At 38.3% G+C, this 25,315-nt stretch overlaps 1 protein-coding gene across 1 annotated transcript; it reads right to left on the reverse strand.

The window, feature by feature from the left end:
• Nucleotides 1-779: 779 nt before the first annotated feature.
• thbs2a (thrombospondin 2a) lies at nucleotides 780-24,786 on the reverse strand. The gene is made up of 22 exons (XM_088934376.1): nucleotides 24,495-24,786; nucleotides 23,730-23,804; nucleotides 22,732-23,288; nucleotides 22,136-22,220; nucleotides 19,030-19,226; nucleotides 17,491-17,631; nucleotides 17,033-17,126; nucleotides 16,356-16,526; nucleotides 14,957-15,133; nucleotides 13,849-14,022; nucleotides 13,276-13,403; nucleotides 12,895-13,047; nucleotides 11,303-11,521; nucleotides 9,933-10,040; nucleotides 9,323-9,482; nucleotides 8,908-9,026; nucleotides 8,168-8,402; nucleotides 6,664-6,891; nucleotides 5,933-6,204; nucleotides 5,049-5,146; nucleotides 3,963-4,102; nucleotides 780-2,680 (listed from the first exon to the last, which is right to left on the reverse strand). The coding sequence occupies exons 2-22, from the start codon at nucleotides 23,797-23,799 to the stop codon at nucleotides 2,673-2,675; spliced, it is 3,534 nt and encodes a 1,177-aa protein (XP_088790502.1). The 5' UTR covers nucleotides 23,800-23,804; nucleotides 24,495-24,786; the 3' UTR covers nucleotides 780-2,672.
• Nucleotides 24,787-25,315: the final 529 nt, after the last annotated feature.

The raw sequence follows: 25,315 nt of genomic DNA on the forward strand, positions 1-25,315 counted from the left end.
TCTGTTTAAACTCTGCAAAGTTTTTGATTAGGGCTCATCAGAGCATGAGATGCTGTTCAGCAAGGTCAGATTCAAACTCTGGCCAAATCAATGAGCCATCAGTCCAATGCAGTCATTTCTGCATGGACATACTGTATGTGACATTGAAAAACTGGATTTGTCTTTTTATTCTTGGTCAAGAATAAGCAATGGTAATGATTGATTTGAACCAAAAAATGAATTGAACTACTGTAATTGTAAATAATTAAGGAAGTACAGTAGCATTACTGTGCTACAGATTACTATTGAAACATATAATACATCTTTATTTTGACCATTAAGTTACCTTAGGTAGTGACAGTACTTACTATTTCTTTTCCTTTTTATTGCAGTGAATGAGAAAGGAGGTACTGTACATTCCAGGTTGGAGACTTACACAGAATTCCAACAGGAGTATCTGGAACTTTGTGGAACAAGTCATTTTTAAAGTGCTTTATACGATATATATGATACAAGTTGGTTTCTTCTCAAACTGTATTAATACTGTAACAGTAGAAATGATTAGAAACATCGCAAAGGCTTTGGCTAAATTTAAGTAAACTGCTGATGCTCATTAAATCTGTCTCATTAAGTTCTTCGCACCTGTGTATATGAAGAAATACAATAAAATTAAAAATCATAAACTATTGCATGGATGACTGAATATTTTTTGAAGAAATGTGCACCTTAATATTGTTGAATTTTACTGTGTTTTCTAAAGAATTTATTATTAGTGCCTTTAAAAATTAAAAACAAGTTAGTAAAATATAAAATATTTATTTGTCAAACAAGATAATCTCTTTTAATGGTGAACAAATACAAATAATGTTTATTTGCTTTTAAAAAAATGTAAATCTTAAGAAAAGTGGATACCTGAAAAATTTACATTTGTGCATCACGATTATTACACAACAGTAAATATAATATACTGATTATTTAACATGTAAAAAAACAATAATGCTATACAAAAAACTATGACCTATACATTGCTAATGTCATGATTCATTTAAATCCTCCTGTTTCTGGATGCTCCAAAACATTAGGAATGTAAAGAAGAACAGAATTTGCAAGGGACTTTTTCCCATTGTCGCTTGTGGTTTCATTATATCAGTTAAAAACAGCTTCCTACTATCTTTGCAAAAAGTTTTAAAGAGATCAAATACCACTCTCCACCCTTTCAACTTAGCCTTGATGACAGTTCATCATTATTTTCACCCTATTCCACCCAGAAACCTACCTACCACATATCAAGCATAAGTAGCTGGAAAACTAATCATTGAAATACAGCCCAAAGAAATACTTTCAACATAAATAATAAGCGTGTGTGTGATTTCTGTAATTAAAACTTCTTAAATGCCTTATAGGTTGACAGATTACTCTGGCTTCTCTCATGGTCCAGATTTTCAGGGTTTTTTCTCTCCAAATGGTTTTGGCTCATCAACAGCGAGAAAATAATCCCTTGCAGTTGTTTTAAATTGATCTACATTTTCAGAGATCATGTTTCTCAGTCCTTTCAGAATGCCTTGTGACTTTTTAACCAAACCTTATTACAATACCAAATTACCAAACTGTATTACAATGTATACAAAGAGTTCTAAAATCAAAGAGGCCTAATGGAAAAGGTATTTTATCTTGGTAGAGATATTAAGGACTTGGAGTTAAGTGTTTTATGTCCTTCAATTGTGAAATTTCGTCAGTGTAAACAAATAAATAATTATTTACAATCTTTGGCAAAAACAAAAAAAAATGACTACGCCTCACAAACGAAAAAGGCAAGACAACATAAATAATTTACAGAAGAAATTATAATACAGTCTAAATATTAACATCTTCATCCCCCCAGACATTTTAAACTTACAAAGGTTCACTTCCATGGCAAATGAAAACCCTCCCTGTTAAAATATAGGGATTAACTACACAATATTCAAGATGGCAGGAAATAAGATCAGTAAAAATAAGCTATATGTGCAAGAAAGCTGGAACAATGTGATATGGTAATGAAATACAATACAGCCAAAACAAAAAAACTTGGAAAAATCACCTCTTTACTGCTTGGCAGATACAAGTGAGCACTGAAAGCTTCTTATGATGTGTGCATCTTTAAAGCATCTACATAACTGGGTGAAATCTGATGCAGCAAACCATGACATCTGGTCTGAACACATGCTCATATCTGTAGCAAATCAAGTTGATGTAGAAACTGCCAGTAAAGGCAAATGTTCAGTAAATCAAAACACAATTATAATATACCATTAAAGAAACGCATACAAAAAAAAGTGGTTGTAGAACTTCAATGATCCCTTTAACATGAACAATGAAGATACTTGGTATCTTCTAGGCATATATATGGCAAGCAATTGAAAAAACACCTTAGTATTGTATATGCAGTGTATTATATGATTTACTGAAGGCACGTGAATGACCAGGTACAAATGTCCTTGCTCTCTTCAGGGCAGGGGTGGAGCTCAGGGTGGAGAAGGGCTCCCTGCGATTGGGAGGCAGAGCTGAGCAGTAATAGGCCCTGAGCAATATGGAGAGGCAGGCCCTCCATCTCATTGGCCAGGCAGGTAGGGGAAAGGATGACCAGGGACAGACTGAGGTGAGCTGGTGATGATGTCTGTACAGTACTTCACTGTTTCCACAGTAACCATCGCTCAATTATCTGCAAAAGAGAGGGACAGAGTGAGACTCCAGGGTGAGTGTGTTTTAAATTGGTATGCAGATAAGAAAGAGGCTGGCAGAACAGGAAAGGAAAGACAGGGGGTGTGATTTCACAGGATAGCCAGGGCTTCATTTTGCATGGATAGAAAAGCGTGGGTTTACATTTATTATGGACAGCACAAGCAGTATCTATAAACAAATACAAACCCATACCTAAACAGTATGTGTGTCAATACATGCTCTTTAGAATCATTTAAAGTCTGCTCTGATCAGATTTTTAATGAGATTATAAAGGCACAATCTGAAAGATGGTGTTTGAATCTGAAATTGTGCTAGGCAGATAAAATGTGTAGATCTATATGTGAAAAGACAGTTCTAAAAAAAAAAGATAACTACAGCCAAAACAGAACTGACATCACCATTACCTTATGAATACTGTGGGAATCTCTAAATGATAAAATAACATTTTAATTTAATACTGTATTTGGAAACCAAATATTTCCATGAAACGTTACCATTGAGATATTATCTTATTTACTTTTCCAAGACATTTTTGTCTTGCTAATACTAAAAGACTGACATTTTATAAGTTTCACTGAATGTTCCTTCCTTATCTAAACATCAAGTTTTTAACTTTGAATTATTCTACTAAAAAGCAGTTAAATGTATTAGTCACTAGAGGCTGATATAAATGAGCAGGGGATTTCTCATGATCCCACTGAGAATGAGCCATTGCAGAGCTATTCTTTTCAGGACAGTTGCTGGCAGTAAGTAAGTCTCTATGCACCAGTCTCTGTGCCAGGAATTCTCCAAAATCTTTTCACTTCTCAAGCAACCCAGGGACACAGAGCAAAATTCTACTTTGATTTACAGCAGGGGTGTGCGTCTTTATCTGGCAGCCCATTACGCAGCCAGCTTGGAATTGTTAATTGTTTCTTTATGTCTCAGTTCACTGTATGGTTAGACTCTTGTACAGCACAAGGAGACATTCATCCACTCCTCCATCTCAGCCATTTAACCATCTGTCCTTTGACTTCCAGCAAACTCCATAGTGCTTTACGGGAAGGTAACTGCTGATTGGGGATCACCATATTAATGAAATGACCCAGGCTCAAGACAGAAACCCCTGTGGGCCACAGAGCTCTGAGCGAGGGCTTTCACTGTCTGAGCTACTTGGGAACCCAGTCTTTTGGGTTTTCAATGCAGTTATGTCTGAGCTAGCCAAAGAAAACATGTGAGGGCAGCCCAATGGTACAGAATAAAAAAAAGTCATCAGCACTTACCTCTGCACTCGTATTTGAGATCGGAGAAGAAAACAAGCTCTTGAGAGAAGACAAACAGCCCTAATCTTCCTCCAGCAAATGTCTTGTCATATATAGGCCCTGAATCAGCCATAATTTGCTTGCCTTCATACACCACAACCCTGTAAAACAGAACAGGGTCTTACAGGAAGAATGTACCCTACATTACCCATCCCAAAACATTTCTACTCTATTAAAAAGTGTGTTTGAGGGTATTAAACATAAAACAAAGCATAAGAATTTACTGAGCATTGGCTATAATGACAGAAAATCTAGATTACATAGTGTGTATTGTACTACTTTAAACATGCAGGATACAGCTACTGTACATTACCATGTGTTTATTAGAATTCCATATATCCAACATACAATACTGTTGAAACAGTAGAAAATGTTTTCCATACAGCTGTTATTAATCATCCATTTACATTGCACATGCTAATTTGAAAAATGGAACTGCTGAGAACAATTTGACAGGATCAGATATGGTCTTCAAGTTTGAGAATCTTTAGCAGGTTAATTTCATTTGAGAAATTTGTAGAACTTCATACAGTAGGTGGTATGTAATAACAGCAGAGCAGTTGAAAGTAGTGACTGATCTCATAAATTGGGAAAGCTGTAAATCTTTTGTTAATTATTTTCCAAATGTTTTTGATCTGCAGTTGATGTTTTCCTGTTTTTTCACTTTTTATGTTTAGTCCATATACAGTATACACACAACAGTCAGGAGTAAATCTTTTTAACAATTTACTTTGAACTTTAAATTTTGGCTATAGTTGAGCCTTTCAAAGTTTGAAAATGTGGGGAACATATGACGCTGAGCTTCATTTTGTGCAGTTTTTACCTGCATATTATGATACAAAAAGATGAGATCAACATATACTGTACGTGAAGCCATAAATGACTGTTTTTGCATAAGGTTTCAGATGTCAAAATGTTTTTAAGTCAAAATACAGAAAACAAAAACACTTAAATTCTGAAATCATGGAAAGATTCTTTAGACTGTGCCACTGAAATGTATTGCTGTCACTTTAAAGTAGATCAATATTAGTCCTGATCTATCCATACCTGATGAAACCAGTTTTAGGCCGGTGGATCAGGTGCCATCTGTAAGCAGTGTAATCCTTCCACCCAATGTTCTTTGGATCGTGCCACAAAGTACGAACCTGAATAATAATCCCGGGAAAAGAAACCTTATTCCAGAGTCTGGTTAAGTCATTAAGAAGTGCTGAAAGTACAAAATCTCCTTCATTCATTTTGACAACTTCTTCTAGTATACTTCCAGACAAGTAAGGTATTAAATCATGGAGAATATTTCTAACAAGGTCTCTTGTTTATATTGGATCCATTTTAAAGATTCAAAGCTCTCCAGAGCAATAATCTGAACTCAAATGATAATTTAAGATGGCTTTATTGCCATACTTTTAATTTGAAACAGGATACAGAAGTTATTCTTGTTCAATTTGACCAGGAATAACTCCTTTCTATTCTTTCTAGTTGTATAGCTCCTTTCTGGTAATAGAGATTTATTACATTTTTATGGTCTTCTCTTGTAATTATCCTTTAGCTCAATAGACTTGACCATTCAAGGAAAACATTTTCCATTCTTGTAGCTATAATGATAGCATGGAAGAAATGCAAAAATGTGGCTAATATTAGTCTAGTAATTATGTAGGTCAGAGTGCTCTCCATTAATACAGGACATTAATAATGTCTGCTCTGTGAATTAAATGGAATCTTCCTGTTGAAAACTTCAGCAAGGAATGAAAACTGCTGAAAAGCAGACACACTGTCTACATTTTTGCATTTCTAAGAGATGCTGCCAACTGATACATCACAGTGCCACGAATAATAAAATACAGGCAACATACTGCTATTTGAGTGCTGCACAATGACAAAATGGCAGTGCCCTGTGAGCACCAGCCTGCTGGCCAGAGTCTGGGGATACCCACCTGTCCTGGGGTATTGCCTGTGTGCCACAAAGCATTGCGCAGGTTCTCTCCGGTACCTGTGGTGGAATTTACTACTTTAAGAGAGACACCTGAGATGCCATATGCCATGGAGGGCTTCTCCTCCCAGTAGGTCTGTGTGATTTGCTTCCACATCACCACATAGAAGCGACCGCTGGACTGGTAGCCAAATACGAAGCCTGCATAGTCATCGTCACGGTCCGTATTTACATAGAAGGTGCCACTGAAGTCAACAGCATTGAACTCATCATAACCTAGCCAGGAAAACGCAAAACATCAGTCCCATGCTTTATCCTGTATCCTAGGAAAACATACCTTTATAGAAAAGGCAGTACAATTTACAAAAATGTTTATACCAGTGTCATTGTGAATTTTAGATAAACTTTGAACATTACAGACACGGGTCTTTTAAGAAAATATTGCTTTCTCATTAGGCAGTATAGAGTTTGTTAGGGCACAAAACGTATCATGTTGTCTGGCTCAGTGTATAATTGCTGCATTCCTTGCTGATATGATATGAGTAAAATCCATGTTTCTTTGCCAAGCTGTTGCATTTCCTCAATCTGTCTTGGACTGTTTTATTTGAATCTGTGAAATATTAAATTGTACAGTAAATTGTAAGATCAGGCTTATAAGGCATTTCCATAGAAAACCTTTAGAACAGAGCTCTCTGTAACTACATACATATACAGTACATGAACACTTATGCTCACCAACTGCAATGCCTGGGTCAGAGTTAGCTGTTTGTACAAGTTCTTTTCCTTGGTGCCGAACCACCCAGTTTGGATCAATCTGTGTGGTGCCTTTGGGATCCAGGTGAACCATCTGGAACTTCCTGAAATCTGTCACGCTGATGTCGAAGTTTTCAGGACAAACATCAAATATGTCAGGAATATTGTCGTTGTCAAAATCATCCTTACAAGCATCTCCTCGGCCATCCCCTGCATCAGGACAGATCACAGATCACACAATGCCTGCTTAAAAGCATGTATTCATAGAATTCTGCATCTTATAATTGCTGGCCATTACAACTACAAGACATTTTCAGTAAAATTAATGAGGCTCATTTAATCAAAACTAAAGGTTCTTCAGCCTAAGCCTTGATAAACGATGGAAACGTCTGACAAATTAGCTTAGCTTAATTCTTTATACATGAAGTTTCATTAAAAGCAATTTCATACCAAAATGATACCAGAGTGCTTTACATACAGGGTGGACACACTAGATTCACCACTAAAGTGCAGCACCCAGCTGGGTGACATATGGCAGCAATTAAACACCGCCATCTCACAAAAGATTAGAGTATTTTTTAGCATTTTTGTTTTGCTTTATTCTGCCATGTTGGAGGTGGTAAAGTGGAAGTATGCTTTTTAATTTTTTTTAGCATATTAAACATTAATGAAAGAACCAAAGACAATGTTAACCAAAGAAGTTGGTTAATTTTTTAAAGCAGCGTACAATCACCACATTAAACTTGGGTATTCGGTGGACTTTTTGTCTTGCAAGCTGCAGGTGTGAGAAGCCCATGGGGAACATTCCATGATTATCCATTCTCTAGTGATAACTAGTCTATCATTGCATCAGACAGAGTTATGACAGCATTCACAAATCACCCACTTAGCTACTGGCTACTCATTCCTTGTTGACAGACTAGTATAGACTGTCCATGTGTCAATATTTTAGAGAAGGAAATAAGGAGAGGAAAATGTTGTATGTATAGTATATACATATGGTACTGTATATATATTGTATGAAAGAGGAACCATGGAATATGAAATAAAACATGTTCTTTTGATTAAATAAAGTGTAATAAGATCACTACTTTCTCCAATAAGAAACATATGCTTTGTTACTGTATCCTGCTATGTTAATGGATATTTTGAAATACAAACTATTTCATATTTACAAAAGACAACTTTAGGGAACTTTTACAAAATTTTGTTTTTCCAATCTTGGTAAAAAGTAAATAGATGATATTGTTCCAATATCTAAAATAAACTTTTAGCATAAAACTATTCAAGAACATTTTTGAGACACATGAATGAGCACCCATTTGTACAATTTACAAAAACAGATTAATTGCTCCCTCCTCTCACTGAGTAGTTTCTAGCTGTGCTGCAGCTTAGGTACACCATGTATTTGTGCTGCTAGGGGCTTTTATCAGTGATCCTAGCTCATTAAGTGGTGCTGATCAGAGACCAGGTGCTACTGCCTCACCGTCAGAGTCCAGCTGGTCACGATTGGGCACGAGTCGGCAGTTGTCGCGATCATCTGGCACACCATCGTTGTCATCATCGTGGTCACAGGCGTCACCTTTTCCGTCTTTGTCATGGTCAGCTTGGTTGGCATTGGCGATGTAGGGACAGTTATCCAGGTTGTTCTGATGGCCATCCTCATCGATGTCCTGGTTGTTGTCACACTTATCTCCGACAAGATCATTATCTGTGTCTGCCTGCAGGGGGAGACATAAGGCATTTAATTGAACTGGTATATGAACACATCTGCAGACTATACATTTTCAGACTGCAAGATGAATAAGAAAATTCTAGTATGCATCAGGTTTTCTCTCTTGCTTTTAAAATATTTAAAACTTATTGAAAAACCCATCCATCTCTGTATCCTATCCCATCCACAACACTGTACAGGTTGTACTGCATGTTTAATTTAACATCATCATCATCATCATTTCAGTACCTGTCATAGTTCTACTGTATGTGTCCCTGCTCTAATATAACATTTAATACTGCACAAAACACAGGAATCTGTGACTTGTTCACAAGGTATTTTGTTCTCATGTTATTAATTTAATGGTCACTGAAAAAAAAACAATACATTTAAACTATATGCAGTTGATTTATTCTGAAGGTGAACTACAGGAGACTTCAGAAAGAGGATAGGCAATGCTTTTGCACCACGGTTGGTTAACAGTCTGACAGTGAAGGAAGAGTCTCACACACCTGGTCAGGATTGTGCACTAGGGGGCAATTGTCACACTGGTCACCCACTTTGTCCAGGTCTGTGTCCTTCTGGTCAGTGTTGTACACATATGGACAGTTGTCATGCTCATTTAGAATCTCTAAGGGAGGAAAACATTTTGTGAGATTCACATACTGTATATACACATTTATACTACTTGTGGGGAAAAAAAAGGTTTCAAGCAGTCAAAATATTAATTTAATTTTAATAGCTATAGTAAACTGAGTGTTTATTTTGGTTCAGTTTGTTTGTGCTTTTCCTTCTGTAGAATTACGATTATCAGCTTGAAGTGAAAACCTCACCATTGCATTTGAGTAGTACTACAACAAAGCTCAGCACACATTATGTTAAGGCAAAGTATATAACAAAAGTCACAGTGTTCAGAGATGCACACACCATCTCCATCTATATCAATAGCACAAGCATCTCCTTCTCCATTATTGTCAGTGTCAATCTGTGCTGGGTTATGTTCGTAAGGGCAGTTGTCACAGCGGTCACCCACATCATCCTTGTCATAATCAAACTGCCGAGGGTTGTATAAGAGAGGGCAGTTGTCCTAGAAAAGACAAAAAAGACACAAAACATATTTTGTGAGCCAAACTGGAATGTTCTCAGTGATTAACTTGGCATTTCCAAGAATCAAGTCATCTTGTTTTTTAAAGACTTAGTCATAAATAAATCTGGATTGAATCTTCTATAAGAAAATATAAAGTTCCACAATAAAAAAGCCCTATCAAATCAGTCCATTTCAGCTATGGAAGCATGTTGTGTACAGTTTAATTCTGTGTTGTTTTTATAATGCTTTATACTGAAGAAAGAAGACAGAAGGAGTATGAGTAATACAGACACTTTCCTAGAGCTATTACTTGATAGTTGTTGTTGCATGACAGCAGTCCTGTCTTGCTTTGTCCAGATTTCTGGGCGTGTGAACAACCTAGACCTACCTGTTTATAGCAAGCTCTCCCCAAACTGCAGCACTCTTATATAAGGTGGTAAATTGTCTTACCCTTTCATCCACAATGCCATCATTGTCATCATCCTTGTCACAGGCATCTCCCTGGCCATCCTTGTCAAAGTCTTCTTGTCCAGAGTTAGGCAGGTTAGGGCAGTTATCCTGCAGGATTGAAAAGTCTTTCTCAGGCACATGTTTCAAAAAGCATTCCACAGACAACATTTGCTGTTATAGTCATGCTAAGTTTGATGCACTGTCCTTTCTAGTACGATACATTTTAAGCAGAAGTACTGAGTCTTTTCAGTTGTCCTATATTTTTCTTGTTAATATTGCAGAATTCCCTTATTATCCATCAGGTAATTTCTAGAATAAATGCATTACAATGAAATACGTCTTTAATTCCATTGATACAGTAACTCAATTTCCACTCTTCCATTAACTAAGCAAGCTATTTAACAACACTAATCTCTATGTTAAAAAATAATTAACTTAAACTTGTAAACTTGTAACTCAGGGCAGATGTTATTACATAATAACCACTCTACCAAGATATTATTGGTGTTCTTAGCAAATGACAATTTATATTTCTAAAATATTTATTTTTTATATAACAGTCTGCTTTCCACTACTGAATGCAATTGCTGTTTGAAGTGTTCATTCAGAGGAGAACACACAATATTGCTGCAAATTATTTCAAAACTACAATGAATGAATGAAACTACACTTGTGCAATGAGATTTGCATGCTGCTTTTGTGCAATGAGAACCACACTTTACAAGGATCAAAAAAGGCCAATGTTAAACAACTACATTTCTAGTCAAACTCTAACCCAGATCTCTGCAATCAGACTCTCATACTGCTTTGTTCTAATTTAAATGGCCCAACTTGCTCGACCATGGCAAGATTCAGTCATTCACCGCTGAGCCTTAATTTCCCCCAGTTTGTTACACCTGACATCTCCACTGATCTGCTCTGACAGAGGCAGCAGTGTCAAGCCCCAGGGTGCAAAATAATCCACTGACCTATGTTCTTCTCAGGTCACCGGTACCACCTGCATTAATAACGCTAAACCACACAGACACACTCCATGAGTGGGTTGAGCAATGCACAGCCTGGATACAATGAAAGCCACAGGATGGGAAACTGCAGCTGTTTGCAGGGGTAATAATTACACTGTCTTCTCTGACAATCTGGGAAAGTTGCTGTGAAGCAACAATTTGAAATAACATTAATCTTATCTTCTCACATAATAGTCTGTATACAGTATATCTACTAAGCTTAAGATGTTGTCGCAACCTAGTTACCATTCCAGATGTTTAAAAGGAACCTGTCTATTTTGTGGCTCTGGCCTTCCATCTGTCTGCCATTTTCATATGACCATCAGAGACTGAAGTTATACAAATGCTCCTTTTGTAGGTCCTTACCTTATTGCAGTGATAGGTAGCATTTGCCCCACACACCAGGTTCTGGTTGGGCCAACCATCAAGGTCTGAGTCCTCTCCACAAATGATGCCATCTCCAGCATACCCAATCTTACACTCACACTTGTACATGGGGTCACTGAAATGGCTCAGGTAGATGCACTCCGCATACTTGTGGCAGCTGTGGGTCTTGTCCTTGCAGGGATTCTCAGGTTCACACACCTGTGTGGACAGAGGGACTTGCTAAAGAACCATTGAGCACCATCACACTGCATTACTCACTTTGAACATTTAAAGAGGACCTTTGCTCAAATCCTGTTGAATCTCATCTACACTCCACACTGCTGCACCAGGTTATGAATTATTAATTCATTATTAATGTGCCACATTGGCTTCCTTGCATTTGCAAACAAGACACAGGAGGTTTTCTCTCTTGTAGATTTCTGATCCCGGTTTATATCCCAATCGGTTCACTCTAAATGCTCAGCACATGTTTACTGAAAAAAATATAAATGATTAATTCATTATCTAATTGCAGGGAACTAGAATTGTGGAGAAAAAGATACACCCCATCTTCGGTGAGTGACATTGTGAACAGGAATTGTTGTTCTTTGGCTACAGCCCAGCTGAATCCAACAGTGTATGGAGGGCTTTGGAAGCTATAGAACAAGTTAATTCAGGGTTCTGGTCCTGCATTAACCTTTTAATTCATGAAAACCCCAAAGTGCATTCTGTTTTAGCAAGCTAGACACGGGTCCAAATGAGAAAAATAGAATATGACTTGATATGTAATCATGTTACCAAATAGAAAACGTAATGTTTCCAGAAGGACATTAACTGTTCAGGAAATCCCTGGCCAGGTTTCACTTTGTACATGCTTCTATGGCAAAGAAACATTGATTTTAATTGCATTGTGGCAGTAAGGGGGAAATATCTAGTCTGTTAAGTTTATTTTCCACTTCACAAGTTTGCACACAGCACAGCCATACTTTACTGAATAGTGTAAGAACAGAGATAATAAGATATACTATAATTCAGCCCCCAAAAGAATTCCAAGACTGTGATGGGATAAAAGATGGTAGACAGTTTCTGTTACAGCTAACAAAAGAAGAGATTCCTTACCACAGGGGTTTTAATTGATGGTGTTTGGGCAAAGAACTGGCGGCCCAGGGGCTATGCTAAATGATCTCTCCAGAGGTTAGGAATGTGCAACACTAAATCAGGGAGAGAATTCAATACCTCACACAATGTGCAGCTAAAGAGAACAGCTCCTCAGATGTATGTAAATCCTTGTTTTGTTTTTCTCTTGTAACTTAAAGGCCATTAATTATCATGTGTAAATGTCTCCAAGATAAGTAAAATGCTATATTATCATGCCAGCACATTTTGGGAGAAAGGTCTTATTTTTAAAATATGCTTTTAAACTAGAGCCAAAGTCTTAATTAATAACTGTATACAGAACTTAACATGTTAGAATTTCATTTTTTTATGTGATACAGTTGTTGTGGGTTCTAACCCATATGTTGAAGGTTATGTGCTGTCTCAGTACTGAGCTCCTCATAGGTAAGTGAGTGAACCTCCTCAGTATCACAAACCTGCTTGTTCTTCTTGGCAGCCTCTATGCCCATTCCAAAGGGCTGTGTGCCCTTGTACCGTGGTGGACAGGGCAGGCAGTGAAAGCCAGGATCAGTGTTGATGCAGCGCTGAACATTATTGACCTTGAAGCACACATCGGACACCAGGTCACACTGCAGAAAGAAGACAATGTTAACATATAATAACACAATTTCACTAAGCAATGCAGCTGGATTTTTTTCACCACTTTGTCTACTACATAAACATAAAATTCCAAACATCCATACAGACAATGCCAGGTATTTCTTGGGGTATGTTGTAGTTCTGAGAGTAGTTTTCTCTGAGGAGAATAAAACAGTGCAGGTTTCAGCTTTGGAAGTCCTCTCTTTTTTTTCGCATACCTCATTAAGATCTTCACAGGAAGTTCCATTGCCACGGAAACCCACAGGACAGGGCCCGCACTCCCAGGAGCCATCAGGAGAGCTGTTACACTCCACTCCCGCAAAACAGGGGTTAGAGAGGCATCCATCTGCCCAAACACAATATTCAGCAAATAATGAGGACAACTGCAAAGCAGATACTTTGAATGAATACATGGGAAACGGAACCTTAAACATAGTTGATAATCTGTGAAAACAGTAACGTTTTATTTAATTCAGGGCTACCCTGTTTCCTGCTGTCTAGTTTAAAGGAAACATGCAGTGTAAGACAAAGCCTTTAGTTTAGCCATAGCTTTCCTGTTATCAGTCCAGGAAGCGTCCAAGTCTGGAAAATGTTTAAACTCTGTTTTTACAGCCCTCTTCAAGCTTTGATACAGTAGTCGCATAGCGTGGGCAATTTCAGTTGGCACTGTATAGTCTTTCATATCGCATTGCTAGAAAACACTCATGACTTTACAGGGAGGCAGGGTGAAAGACCACATGTACTGTAAGTTAAGCAAACAGACAGGGCCACAGGTAAAGCATGGTGCATACCAATAGGACAGGCATGGTCATTGCAGCTCTCATTGCCGTTGGGATCTCCCATGCACTTCTTCCCACCATACTGGGGCTGGGGGCTGTTGCAGACTCGTGTACGCCCCCGCAGACCCTTCCCACATGTTGCCGAGCAGGTTGCCCAGGGAGACCAAGGACCCCAGCCACCATCAACTGCAAAGAGACGTTTTGTTGAATACACAAGTCAAAATGTTGCAAATCGCACATCCTCCGGAAGACTAACTATGGGGTAAACTAATCTAATCTCGGACAATTAAAAGTGTCTAGGGTCACAATGAAGTCTGTAGCCATGAAACTGGATTCCTTTTTAAGTTGTTATTGAATTTTGTTATTCCTTGTGAACAGGATGCCAGGCAATTGCAGAGTCATAGGGCAAGAAGCAGTTTAGAATAGCCAATAATCTTTGGGTGGTGGGAAAGAAGAGCAATGAACACCTACAAAAACATGGTGCAAATGTACTTCACACAAACAGAATCTGGACCAGAATCAAACCTAGGACCCTGAAGCTGTGATTCTGGAGGGCTAACCACCATGCCACCCTCTATGACACAAGGTATAATAAAATGTCACCCTACTTAGGGCATTAGCGTATTCAAGAAAATAAGTAAACATTGTAACACTTTCAAATAATCTTTCAATTAGATCAGTGTGAATTTGGAGTTTTTATTGATCAAAATTTGTTCCCTGAATGCCTCCAGAAAGTTGCTGATGTCAGAGGTGAAAACGAGCACAATATGAAGAACATTAAATGAGCTTATAACAGATGTCTGGGAAGGTTAGATCCTAATCTCGCCTACTTCCACTCTCCCACATATGTATTTCTCACCTTCTGAACTTCCAGTTTGCACATTTCTCCTTGTGCTCTTCCTGTCACCATATCTACACTCCTGGAGCAGCTCCCTAGCTCATTCCTTGTGAAAATAATGGGTGTTCAATCAGCCTTATCCTTCTTATTAGGTTGCTGATCTGTCAGCTAGGAGACTTACTTCAAATAACATCTAATACATTCTTCCCTCTATCACATTCTTTAGAATCTAACTGAACTACTGAATTAAGATAAATGGTTGATCTGAGGAAGTATACTCACTGGGACAGGGCTCTGCCTCACAGCGCTGAGTCTCTCTCCCACTTCCCTCACAGTTCTTGCCCCCCAGCTGTGGCACTGGAGCATTGCAGTGGCGGATACGAGTGACCATTCCCTCTCCGCAGGTCACTGAGCAAGAAGACCAGGGGGACCAAAGACTCCAGCCACCATCCTGACGGACTGACCCAAACACATAACTCCATCAGTGCATTGAAACTGGAGCACTGCTCCAGAAGCCTTTTGGTCAGGTGTTAGAGTGAATTTGTCCGCAATAGATTTACTTGCTAAATAAAGGAATATATATATACTTTATATAGATACATGACTTACAATTAGTTTAGAAAATAGTGAGTGTGTTTAATTTTTTTTTCATTACTTTAGAACTAAGATAGTGTGCTGGAGATGACTGATAGGGATCCTGTTCTGAGGTATGATGCTAGTGTGTAATTTAATAGGAGGGGTCAGATTAACACAATCCCCATACATACAGTAGGCATTCTGAATGGAAGTTAACAATGTGAAGATGAAATACAATAGACCCTTTGTTAAGAATAGGAGGACATTAATATTAGCTTTAAACATCTTCAGAGATTACAGTGAGAGCCAGATTAGGTTATAATATTTCCCTTTGCAAGGCTACTGGGAATTACAGTGTATGCATTCCAAGGAGACATTACAAAGGAATAAGTGGTAATTTTCTGTTACTGTATAACAAATGCCTGTAAATAGTGAAGCACAAATAAGAAAAGACACAATAAGCACCGTTAGATGATCTTTTAGGAGCAGGGTATTATTCAATCTCAGTAACACCCATTAGGTAGGGCCAGGGCCACTGTGGAACTGTCCCCTGTGGCTACTTTAACAAGACCCTTTTGTTCTCTATCCAGCTGGTCAGGGCTGATGTTTATTTTCCCTGTGGGTTCAGCTGCTTTACACATGGCAAATGATTAAGATAGTGCTCCTACGTTTCCTTCTGAAAATGTTCAACAAGATCTCACAATATCACATTGCAATCATGGGGGATTTTCATCTACTGTAACACAACTAACATACTTCCGATATATACCTGCTACTCTACCAGTCAGACAGCTATCCATTATTACCTGCATATTAATGCTCCAAAAAAACTAATTCTTATGTAAAAGTAACATGTCTTGTTGCTTATCTTATGCTGATCACATGCCATTGCTATTCCTTCTTTCGTTTGAAATCTTCTTTATATCTGTTCTAGTGACTAGTGCATAGCTGTATTTATTTTCAGTTTGTTCATTGTTTAGTCAGGTAAGTTGATTGCTGCATCTAATACACATGCAGTTATTGACACCTTTTTTTTCAATTAACATATTCTGAGGCTAGTAGCTTGTTTTGGAAGATGTAGACTTTCCATGTGGTTTCAACTTACTACGGCTGTCGCATTTTCCCAGGCTGCACCTTCTCGTCTGGATGGAAGGTCCCACACAAGGGTTATTGGTGGCATCACATGAACGGCCTCTCTGCTGGGTGCCTGTACCGCAGGTCACTGTGCACTCAGTCCACTCTGACCAGGGTGACCAGCCATCCTCACTGTCCTTAGCTGATCACAATCAACATGCACGGAATTAAACAAGGACGACAAATAGCCAGCCGCAGAATCTCACCCACTGCACTCCTTAATTACAGTGATGGTTTAAGGCTTTCAAAACACTAGGCTTTCAGCTGAAACTAAATTTAAACTCTGACATCATCTCTTCTAACCCACAAACCACTTCAAACTCTGGGAGCATCCAGCCTGTGGTTTATCTTCCAGGATAAAAAAAACATAAAAAAGTGTGGTTTGCCCTAAAAGAAAAACAGAATCCTAACAGCTCTCTGTTATTAAAACATAATAAATGATAGAGCTTTATTTGGCATTTGACAAACTGGAATGCATAGTTGTTAAAGGATCTTAAACTATCAATTACATTTCTTTATGCAGATTTATAATAATTATTCAGGGTGTGCGAGTTCCTGCTTGCATACATAGATAAAATGGGACAACAAAAAGATTCCACCTTACAATTAAAAAATACACAGTATTTTTTTACACAGTGCTTTACTCACGAAGGCACACAGGACAGCATTCTCCCTCAATGAACGATGGACTAGCACAGGTCACTGCTGGGCAGGTGATCTGGTTGCACACAACTTTGGATTCCTGTTAAATACAGACATTATCACTTTTTTATAAAAAGTCCATTTGTATTTGTAAAGAACTCTTTTTGTAAGTTAGAAATTTCCAATAAGCCTCCTTTGGAAAAAATGTTAATAACAATAACATCAGGGAATTAAGTACAGTAATTACTGTACACTTGGATGGATCATTTCTTCTTTATGATTGCAAACTAATGCACTTTTTTGAGTGACTCATTTGAATGCATTAACATAGCAAAGTTATACAGTACATTTAATATAATATGTCCAGGAGACTATGAATAGAAAAAAGAAGAAGATTAAAAAAATATTTATTCAGATTTCCCATCACATACAGAAGATGTGTGCACATGGGTATAGGACTTCACCTTGCAGGTACACTTGGTGCAGCTGTCCACAATCCAGTCTTCCTTGTCCTCAAAGAGGCGTCCATCCTGCCAGCACATGTCCTGCTCTGAGGGGTTCTCCATTTTGTCTAGGATGTTCCGCATAATGCCGTTCTCTTCAGTCTAATAAAATAAGAGGACATGGTCACAAGCAGAGTTCATCTTCTGTTTCAAACACAAATTTTAATGTTATTATTGTATCCAGAACTGAAACAGGGATGCACAAATCTGTACATTATATATAACTGGTATATTGAAAATCAGTATAAATTGATATACTCTCATTAATGGCAGGAAAGACATAAATCATGGGATTGCTGAATCATGGGACTGTTTGGGATGTGGTGCTCCTAGAGGAGAGAGTCACCATTCAGTCTGGATGAGCCTGGGGGACCCCAAGTCATTCAGAGTTTAATCAGGGATTATTCTCAAGCACTCCTCTTACACAGTGGGCCCACAGGAAGACAAAAACGTTTAAACAGACCCAGACATTATGCAATTCATATTCGTAGCCATGGACTACTTCCTATCCACAGATGAAATGTCCTGGTAAAATAAACACTGAGGGAAAACCAAGCTGCACATATGCTAACATGTCTTCCTAATATGGATACACGGTTCCCATTATAATTTTATTTTTATTATATTTACATATTCATGTGCATTTTTTTATTACTCTTGATCAAAGGTTTACAATTAAATCAATCTTACACATTTGCTTGATGTCCAGGTCACTGGTAAAGATATGTAGTTTTTTAAGGAGATTATTTGGATGCAGGATGTTTTTACTATTGCTAATTTGTTATTGCTGCATTTGTAGTTCATTACTGATTTAATTTAATTTCCACCCATGGTGAGGGTCACAGAAAGACATACAGTAACCTGTCCTGGATGTGTAGGGTGTAAGGCAAGACAGGGGGCACATAACTGCTATTACCAGGAATAAGAAGCCAGTCCATCAGAGAGCCACTGAGAAATGGACAATTTAGAATAGGTCAATCAAACAAGTAATACGTATATAAGAATTTCTATAAATAAATGAAGGGTGTATAGTCCATCTCTTGTTTCTGGGAGGTGTGAGCAAACTTCTTTACCTGAAGAAAACTCATGTGATCAGGGTAGAGCATGCAAACTCCACACAGACAGTAATAGATATGAACCCTGGAGTTCAGAGTGCCATGCCACTTTGGTGCTCATTATTTTAACATCCAACCACTTCATCCAGCTCATGATTGCGGTAGAGCCAAAGCCTACCACTGCAAACAATAGGCTCAAGACAGGGTGCACCCTGGATGGGATGCCAGTCCATCACAGGGCAGACACACAGACACAGACATGCATGGGGCAAACATACAAACTCCACACAGATAACACCCTAGATCTGGAACTGAACCCAGGGCCACAGTGCTGCAAGGCAGCAATGCCACCCATTGTACCACCATGCCACCCTTGTTTGAATATATTCAATAAAACTAACTATAGCAACTAAATGTCAGAGCCTGTTTGTTCATCCATACCTACCACTTTCTGCAAGCCATCAATCAGGTTGCTAACTACAACACGCAGCCCTTTCAGCTCCTGGAACATGGTGCTGAACTCCTCGCATGAGCGGTCACAGAAATCTGCTGCCTGGTCCGTCTTCTGGCCGATGAAGTTAGTCGTGATAGCAGGGCTGACGTCAACAATCTCTGTGCTCTCACTCACAGCATTGACTTCCTCTGAAAAACAAAGAAACTGTTTGAAGTGACGCACAGCATAATATTTCCGCCCAAGTCTCACTGAGAGATTTTGAAGGGTTACAGTATGGTCTGTGCAAAGAAAAAGAAAAACAACTGCCATTCTCAGGCTTATAAAAAAATACCCATGGGTAAATTTGAGCTCTTTCTTGACTATTTTTGAGTGCTAGAAACTTGGAGAATGTTATTTATCTGGATATTACTGAACTGAACAAGTAAGATATTGAAAATTTGTGAGTCCACTGAAAATCATCACAAAATCAGCATGTCAGCTACAGTATAATGCATTTATATTATAATGAATTTCTAGTTAGGTTCTAATTAAACATTTTTTTTATTTAAGTTGGTTTCGCTTTTAACTAACCTGTTTTAATTGGATATAAATCCATCATGCTGTTGGTAGAGGTAAACACAGAAGTTGCTGTATCCATTTCTGTCTCCTTTATCAGGATTCAGGGTCATGGGGGAGCTGGAGCTTATCTTGGCAAGCAATGGGAGAAAGGTAGGCTATGCTCTGGGTGGGATGCCAGTCCATTACAGGGCACACACCACCACAAACATGCACAAACCCACAGCAGGGGCAATTTTCCCAGAAGCCAATTAATATACCAGTATGTTTTTGCACCATGGGAGAAACCACAGCACCCAGAGAAAACCCACATGAACACGGGGAGAACACACAAACTCCACACAGATAGCACTCCAGGCTGAGAAATGAACCCAGGTCCCCAGTGCTGCTAGGCACTGCACCACCATGCCACACTGTGTCTGTAATTATAATTTAAATTACTATTTAGCAGTGAGATTTTTTTACACAAACTTACAAAATATAGGATTTCTTTAGAGAGGTAATTCGGTGACAGATTTCCAGTTTCTTCTACCAGAAACAAATGTGTAAATGATTCAGATACACATCATTTTACATACACTGTCATTCTGTAAAAGATACAGGAACATTAAATATCTGTTGTTGGTAGAAATATTGAAGACAGTAGGGGGTGGACGTTCAAGACGTTAGTTCACTCCCTCTAAGCAAACAGTGGAACAAAATACTAGCTGTACCAGCTCTGAAGAGTGATTCCACCTCTAATTAGAATGGAGACCTGAGAGAGAGGTTTCATTTGAAACACTTTAATCTTTGATATAGTGGAAATAAGTCTATATTAAGAGTGTTATCATTTACTTATACTTAATGCCTACAAAGAGAAAAGACACAGATTCTTGGAGAAAACTAGATGTCTTCAAGACTGTGTTATACACTACTTCAAAGGGGTTATTTGGTTTCACTTCATTCAAAGCTCTCCTGCAGTATTCTCAAAACTCAATCCAGAGCCTGTGACCTTTGGCTGGTAACCAAGTCCAGTGGCTGGACCCTAGAGGAAATATTGTGTACACTGTCATCTGTTCCCACTCAACACAGGGTCTGCATTCCTTGCAAAACATGGCTGGAGATTGTGCTCCACCACGCCCAGTGAGAAAAATCGTGGCCAAAGTTATTCTCTGAAGGAGGTTCTCTGCTGGCAGCTCCACACATGAACTCACTACTGACGTTAAAAAGCAGACCCCGATTTTAACCATGGCAACATGTTTAGGCAAAGCAACAAACACTGCCAATGGAAATAAATCTACATCTGTATATCTTTTTGGTGCACAATTGTTGAACTTAGAGCCCAACAATGACAATACTTTTACCCCCCTCATAAATGACATAATACAATACAATTGTGTAGCTACCATGACCTACATAGAGCAAGAATCTAGGAAAAAGTTCAGCATTCAGTTGGAGTGTTATTAAGGATATTCGCTGAGATCATTTCACAGAAAAAAACACCTGCAGTACGCATCTTTCATGTGAAATTCCTAGGAATTAATTACTCACACTGCTCAGAGAAAAGCCATGATGTTTAGAAAGCCCGAAGAGTATAAGAGTGATTACATGACAACAGAGTACAGTGCTGTCACTATATTGGTTATTGGATTGTGTTTTTTTCATCTCTTGTAGTTATTGTAGTTATTTCATCTCTAGCTTCTTAATCAGTTGGACCTGGCAGTACTTCTGATGAATCTTTCTGCTTAAATTTCTCAAGTGTAGTTCTGAAGGGCAAGAAATGAAACTTCCATTTCCTTAGGTTGATCAATATATTTAATCTTTTGCAGATTACATTAATTTATTATTTAACTTATGAAAACAGAGCTAAGTGCCACAAAGAAATAAATTTAGTTTAGAAACACCAACTGGTAACCTTTAACATATCAGTAGATAATTGTAGTAACCTCAAACTAGTTACTTTCTATTATTTTATTATTTAATTATAGATTTCTCTTCTAGGACATTCTTTTCTTGTCATTTTCAGTTTTCAATGTCAGTTGGGCTGATTAATTCTAAGGTCTTCCTATGACAAGCCTGCATTGGATGTTGCATCTTTGAGTTAAGTACTCTCCTTAATAAGATACAGCTTTTCTACACCAGTGGTTGGCACCCTGTCCTAACACAGACAAGATTATCCATGGCAGGAGCGATCGTTGTCCATAGGGAAGGATGCACAAGCAGAAACTGAATTAATTTTTCTTTAAACTGCTCGTAGCTGTCAAAAAAAAAACTTTAAAATTACTAGTGACTGGAATAGCGCTGGAATGAAACCTCTTCTTCACAATGTCTTCCAGATCTGCGACACCTTTTATTCTCAGAAAGGAATTAACTCAATGAATGTGTCAGTACTTTGAAATCTGGACACTGTTGAAGACCTACTGTGTATGATATAATGTATATTCTGAAATCCTGCATAATTGTGCACATTGCAATCAACTTCAACTTCATTGTGTTTCAGGCAATGCAACATGTTGTTGTGATTATGATTTTGGAGGGTTTGTCCACACATGAGATTTCTTACCTGGCTTGCTGATCTCACAGCCTTTGTTACGTAGGATGTCCTCCACTGAGGTATCAAAGACAAACCTCACGTTCTGCAGCAAACCCTGGAGGACAGAGGCTGCAGTTATTAAAGCCCAAAGAACATACTCAATGTATTACATGAGAAAGACAGTATCTATACTCGGACGTTGTTGGCGTCTAATGAACTAGATGTTTTTAATGTTATCTGGAGTCAGAATTATTCAAATTCAATTGTCCCGAATCTTAGGTTTAGAGAGGGATATATATTTTAGGTTTAAAAGCTAAGCTAGAAACGTTTTAAATAAATTTATGACAACTTCCCAAATTAGATTTAGTTAAAACATTGATTAATTGTAAAAGCCTTCAGGGACAGGCTTTTTTTCTTCTTTATTGTAAAGGCATTGCAGTAGGACACACACACCGGCTGTTTTACAAAATCAACATTAAAAACAGGCCAGGAATACAATGCTACCCAAACTAGCTCTAGAAAAAGCAATCCCAAAAAGAAAATGTGCCAAGAGGCTCTTCTTAAAAGAAGAGCCTCTTGGCTTCCACTTAAAAATGTCTTATTCTACAGTATGGAACCGTCCTTACCCTGAAGTGATTTTCCCGAATGCTTCCTTTGGCGACATACATCCTGCTGCCGTCAGCACGCAGGTGCTCGTAGAAGGGCTCGTCCAGAATGAAGGAGTCAAAGAGGGTACAGCCGATGTAGAGATTGGCGTTTTCTCCATGTACGTGCAATGTGATGTTCTTCCACTGCGAGTCCGAGAGCTCAACATCCTCAAAGGAGACCACGTTCTGCGAGCCGTCCACCCAGTACACCAGGTCCAGTGTGTCTGCCTTGCCGTTGGAGACGATCTCAAACTGCCGCTGTGTGGAGCCAGGCCCCTCTAGGGCCAGCAGGGTGCCCCGGGAGCCCCTGTCCTGCCGCATGGTGGCCAGAAACACAAAGCCCTCGTTGTTCTGCATCTGCTGCAAGATCTGCCGCAGGACAGCCGGGTCGACGTGAGGTAAGTGGTCGAAACGAATGAAACGATACGCAGGGGAGTTGGGATCTTGACCTCGGAACTGCTTGGCCCCCAGAGTCTTTCGGGTAATCTTGCTTATCTCAAACAAGTCAAAAACGCTGTTGTCTTCCACCTCATCATCTTGGAGAACACAACATCGACAGGGAGGGTTAGAATTTGGCTTAATGGGTTTTTAACCAATGGAAAAAAACAATTTTAAAAATCACATTTAAATGTGTCACTGATTTTAATTAGGTTTAAATAACCTTCATCGTCCTTAGCATTCTTAACATTTTTCTAGGTGAAGTCTGATATTAGTGTGCTCCTAGGTATCCATCATATTTTCAAATACTCTTACGAGCCCTTTAGGCTTTTACATGCTGAATAAATTGCTAAAAATATAGTTGAAAGTGTTTTTTAAATAATATCTTTAAACACAAAAGGTTATATATTGTGCTATTTCAAAATATTTATAAAACAAGTCCAGATACTGAGTATGAGGAGAAAATTCAGACTTTTTGTAAGCTAGCTTAATTTCTAAGGATGGAACATTAATATCTTCAATGATGTGCATTTAATTACCTTGAGCTTTTGATGAAGCACAAAGAATAAATAATACAGGCAGCCACAACAGCCTTCTCCTGAGAATCATTACTCCTTCAAACAGAAAAATACAGACAATTACAGTGCTCACTATATTACAGTTCACACAGCTGAGGTATTTTAACAACTTTTTAACATTTATTTAAATAAGTTTAAGATAAATCAGATTCGCTCTTAAATATATTGCATAGGCAAAAGGTCACTATCATTTAAGAACTATAAATTCTTCTCTGAAAGCTGTGAAATATTGTAATTGAAAGAAATGCTTACATATGATGAAAAACATTTATTTTAATTACAAAGTATCAAGAAATACGATCTTCGTTTATATATATACAGTATATGTGTCTTATAGAACAACTTTTCATCGTCTGCCCAATCTCAAAACATTTTACCGAATGTTATTAATTAACAAGGCACAGTAACAAAAGTTCATAAAAAAAACATTTACTCTTTTGTAATTCATCGGAATTGCAAAACCGCACGAATATGAGGTCATCATATACATTACATATATATTATATACAATGAACTAAAATCCTACTTTATTACCTGCTGCTAAATTTACAGGTTTGGGATCTCAGGATCGCTTACTAAGTTGCTGAGAACTCAACAGGGTACTCCTTTAGATGCCGAGGCGCATTTTCTAAAATAATTTGAGAAATAAATACAAAGATGCCTATTATAAACCTCCCAAATAAAATCTTACTCTTAAAGTCTTAATCTCTAAAATCAGATTATTACCTGATTAAAGTGCAATCCTTGTAAATGTTAAAAATGTCTTTAATAGTCCAGTGATGAGGGATGTAAGTATGAAAAATGAAGAAATATCTTTATATTGAGCAAGTTCAGTTGAAATCAGGTGGTATACAGTACAGCTGTTAAGTCCACTATGTCCACACGCGTGAAGACTCCGGGGTTAGTGGCTCGAGGATGCAGTCTCTGCTTCTTTTATACTGTTTAGTCGGGTGCTGTCAATCACTTTCAAATCGGAGCTGTCTGGCTCTGTTGCTTCGGCGCAATTACATAATTCCCCTCTGATCGTGCAATTTGCTCTCATATACCTGCAGGCAGACCCCCAGACCCAGCCTCTTTCACCCCCCTTCCAGGCCGATCTCCCTTCTTATGTAACAAGCCCGTCCAGACTCCAGTTTCAGGGAGGAGCTCCGACTAGACTGGGAGAGAATGAAAGGAAAACACTTTCACTTGAGGGACGGAGAGCTGGAGCGCATCGAAGGCGCGATTGTGTACAACAACAACAACAACAACAATAATAATCATCATCATCATCGAAAGCAGAAAAGGCACCGGATTGTACAGATGTTGAGTCCATATTTCAGGAATTTGCGATTTATGCTAAACAATAATTCCTAAAATATAATAAAATGATACACCTGTCCTGACACTAGCTTTACATTTTTTAAAGCATTTATGCACTGATTTTGGTACTTTAACTTCAACTACAGTACATCCCCAGGCTGGTGCTGGATAATTTGAGACGCAAAAGGGGAATCCTGAAGTATGTGCGGACCTTTGAGCGCCAGAATTATGGTCCTGTACTGATG

Source organism: Atractosteus spatula, chromosome 15, assembly GCF_055471065.1.
Source record: "Atractosteus spatula isolate fAtrSpa1 chromosome 15, fAtrSpa1.hap1, whole genome shotgun sequence".
In the NCBI taxonomy this organism is placed as follows: Eukaryota; Metazoa; Chordata; class Actinopteri; order Semionotiformes; family Lepisosteidae; genus Atractosteus; species Atractosteus spatula.